The sequence below is a fragment of the Urtica dioica genome, chromosome 8, assembly GCF_054948205.1.
Source record: "Urtica dioica subsp. dioica isolate 48M chromosome 8, U.dioica_male_clone48M_v1_H2, whole genome shotgun sequence".
NCBI lineage: Eukaryota > Viridiplantae > Streptophyta > Magnoliopsida > Rosales > Urticaceae > Urtica > Urtica dioica.
This window is the reverse complement of record NC_142763.1, coordinates 15,930,943-15,935,019: the sequence shown is the minus strand read 5'-3', so window position 1 is coordinate 15,935,019 and position 4,077 is coordinate 15,930,943. Positions and strand designations below refer to the sequence as shown.

At 40.5% G+C, this 4,077-nt stretch overlaps 1 protein-coding gene across 1 annotated transcript; it reads left to right on the top strand.

The window, feature by feature from the left end:
* The first annotated feature begins 385 nt into the window (after positions 1-385).
* Positions 386-1,607, top strand: LOC149388443 (uncharacterized). The gene is made up of 2 exons (XM_089622432.1): positions 386-1,330; positions 1,575-1,607. The coding sequence occupies exons 1-2, from the start codon at positions 386-388 to the stop codon at positions 1,605-1,607; spliced, it is 978 nt and encodes a 325-aa protein (XP_089478558.1).
* Positions 1,608-4,077: the final 2,470 nt, after the last annotated feature.

Here is a 4,077-nt window from a genome sequence, read left to right as displayed (position 1 = left end):
AGATGTCAACAAACAAAAAGCAGATTGTTGCAGATGTCATCATATGTCAACAATGTTGACGTCTCATGTCAACATTGTTGGAGACGTCAACATTGTTGAAATGAGACGTCAACATTGTTGACATGAGACGTCAACATTGTAGACATCATATGTCAACAGTAGAAATCATATGATGTCAACAATGTTGACGTTTGTGTTATAATTCTAAACTTTTTCCCCGGTGATACTCATGGAAGTTTCATGTTTCAGGTTTGACAAAGACCACAGCTGTGCCTTACACGTAAGGCAAGGACGTCACCCGCAAGCAACGAGTGAGCTAATTGGAGAGGTTGTAAAGCACAAGTGTATTGATCCAACGACGGGTATGTGCAGACCGAAATAGATAATGAGTTATATGCAAATGGACTACGGTGTTTCCATGACTTACAAAAAAGCTTGGCTGTCCAGAGAGAAGGCACTAAAGTCCCTCTACGGTAGCTCGGCAGATTCGTACGCGTTCTTACCTAAGTTAAGGTACATGATCGAGACTAAGAATCCCGGTTCTTTTTTTGACCTAGTCACTGGTGAGGGCGGCGTATTTGTCAGTTTTTTCATGGCACTCGGCCCTTGGAGAAGTGGTTGGGAGTACCTTAGACCTGTGATTATCGTTGATGGTACCCATTTGAAGAACTATTATAAAGGAACGTTGTATACAGCGTGTGGGATGAATGGAAACAAGCAAATATTTCCGTTAGCCTATTGTGTTGGTCCTTCAGAATCTAACGAGGCGTGGAGTTACTTCTTCGCCAAATTGAAGGACGCATATGGGGAACGGGAGAATCAAGTATTTGTATCTGACAGACGCGCTGGCATAATCAATGGCGTGAGGACGGTATTTCCAAATTGTTATCATGGTTTTTGCATGTTCCATCTATACGGCAATTTGAAGACTGCTTTTAAGGGGATTACGAAGGATGTGAAGTGGAAATTTTACGGTGCCGCAAAGGCATATACGATGAGTGAATGGGAAAGTTACATGGTCATGTTGGACGCTGAAAATCCGGAAATACGTCGATACTTGACAAATGATGTCGGGAACCATAGGTGGGCACGGTTTATGTTCACGGAGAAAAGGTACAGTATCATGACGAACAACAACGCGGAAGCATTGAATGCATTAAACGTAAAAGTGAGACAGTTTCCAGTTGCAAAGTTGATGGATTGGCTAAGAGAGAGGAGTATGAAATGGTTTTATGAACGTCGAGAAGCTGCGGAAAAAACACAAACGATTCTGACAAAAGAATACCACGGCAGAGCGGACAAGTACATTGGATATGCTGTTCGAATGACTGTAAGTGTTTAATAATCGTTGATATGTGTAATCTCATGTCAACATTGTTGACATCTAGAGGTCTACATTGTTGACATTAATGTCAACATTGTAGACATCAGATGTCTACATTGTTGACATCTATGTCAACGATATAGACATCTATGTCTACATTGTAGACATCAGACGTCAACATTGTTGACATATATACGTTGTTGACTTCATTGTTCATAACTATATCTAATCAACCTTTTTTGTATAATAGGTCAGCCATCTTCAGTCAACGAGTTTGAGGTAGTAGACAGAGAGGGGGTCGTATTTGCCGTTAATTTAGATGATAGAACTTGTTCCTGTCATCGATGGCAGGCGCATGATTTTATTTGTCCACACGCAATCGCGGCTTGCCGAGTTCGCAACCGTCCAGTTGAGAACTTTATTTCGAAGGTATATACGACAGAGTATTTGCGGGCAACCTACGCAGCTGTACATCATCCTCATGGCGACATTTCGAGTTGGGATATTCCCCCTGAGGTGGAGAATATCCGCGTTATTGCGCCTCTGCACCAGGCACGTGCCGCCGGTAGGCCAAAAAAGTGAAGAATACCCTCTCAAGGAGAGGATGTTATTAGGCGCAAGTGTGCGCGTTGCGAGGAAATTGGTCACAATCGTCAAACTTGTAATAGTGCAACTCCTTTGACCTAACCTCCTTTGTCAACCTTTTTTTGTTGATTTCAAAGAATTGTCTACTTTGTTTGTGATTTCAGATATTATATTATCGTGTACTTTGTTTGTAATATCAAGTATTATTGTGAGTTCATACTTGTTTGGTTTTGTGATTTCAGATGTCAACAATGTTGACATACATGACAACAATGTTGATATGTATGTAGGTCAACAATGTTGATACTCGGATGTCAACATTGTTGACATCTATGTCAACATTGTTGACATCTGAGTATCAAACATTGTTGACATATCTATGTACACAATATCATAATAAAGTACATATATAATGAAACTGAGATTAAGTTAAGGTTTTACATACCATAATCATTAAAGTACCATACTTTTTACAAAAGACTAAGATTAAGTTAAAGTTTTACATACCATAATCATTAATGTACCATAATTTTAACAAAAACTGATACTAAATAAATAAGAGTTTATGAATCAATTTAGCTCATTCATCCTTGTCGTTGTTCGATTGGGCCTCTCTTGCAATTTTCACCGCCCCGTGTCGGTAGAGGTCGATGGTGTACTTTTGTCGGTACATGGCGATGTCATCTTATTTGATTGTCGACACATCAAACCCATGAGTCATAAACTCAATGGCCTTCACGATAAACATGCCACAATCGCCGCTGTTCCACAAAAATAAGGTATTAGACAATTAAATTTTTGTATTATTCGTAATATTAAACATGTAACTATGTACGTACCCATTTCCCTGTTGTGGCATGTTGGCAGCAGTTCCGACTTTGAACTTGGCTGAACTGGTGTCTTCAATACCCAATCTATCAAATGCATGAAGAAAACAAAGAGCTAATGGGATGAATTCAGCCAGTTTTTGCACGTGGGACGTCACCATTTGCCTATGGTATTTGTTTTCGGACATTGAATCGTATATTGTAATAGACCGCTCCCGAATGTTCACAAGTAGAAGGAGCCAGTGCGACCTATCAGCGTGACAAACAGGCACGTATACGACATCAACGTCCACCCACGGCGATGAGTGCTTCAAGGATTTGTTTGTGGCAGTTATGTAGTCCACGATACGGGACTGATTTGCCCAATCAAATTCATCCTTGTTCTCACACTTTACCCACGATTCATATCCATGGATACAATAGTTGTGAAAGAAGGCGTTCATTATTGTGAACGACTCTTTTAGTTGACCCAACCACCGCTTCTTCCTAAGGTAGAATGATATAACATCGACATGCTGCAATTACAATGAATAGACATGTAAGCATGATATAGATAGGATGACATCAGATAACAACGTTAGATGTCATAAGATGTCAACAGTGTTGACATCAGATGTCTAGATAGTTGACATCATTGTTGACATCAGATGTCTAGATTGTTGACATCAGATGTCTACAATGTTGACATCAGATGTCTACATTGTTGACATACGATGTCTACATTGTTGACAAAATATGTCTACAATGTTGACATCAGATGTCTACAATGTTGACATCAGATGTCAACAATGTAGACATTTGATGTTAGGGATCAAAAAAATCATACAAATAAACTGATAGAGAAAGGATTTACCTGATCGGAGAGCCACTCTTCGGGCGTCCACATCGTGTAGAAAAAGGATTTTGATCGCACTTCAAGTTCCGTGAAATTCCACCGCCACGGCATTTTGTCTTCCTTTTTCGAGTACCAACGGCCTTCTTCGTCCTTACTGTTCCTCACTCCAATCTTCAGCCATGTCTCCATTATAAGAACGTCTGCAAGAGAAGTTGGATCTAAAGGAGGAGACAGCGGAATCTTTTGTACCCGATCGACACCTTTTACCAACTTCATAAATGGCCTTGGGACTTGAGTTGGAGTGTATTTTTCTGGAGGTCGAATGACTCTTGTCGGTCGCTTCGGTGAATCTTCTATGTTTATTGGCACCAGCTGCCAAGAGTCCCGATTTTCCTTGTCCCGAGCATCGTTGATCTCGACCTCCATCTCATGTACTGTTTTTCCCTCAGGATCCGAGCCAACCCATATTAGTTGACTGTCATCATACATCTCATCCTCGTACTGTT

Bases quoted from the DNA above. Each gene is read 5' to 3' on its own strand.
- LOC149388443 (XM_089622432.1), top strand. From the start codon at position 386: ATGAGTTATATGCAAATGGACTACGGTGTTTCCATGACTTACAAAAAA. The intron at 1,331-1,574 runs GTAAGTGTTTAA...TTTGTATAATAG, and splicing joins GATATGCTGTTCGAATGACT to GTCAGCCATCTTCAGTCAAC.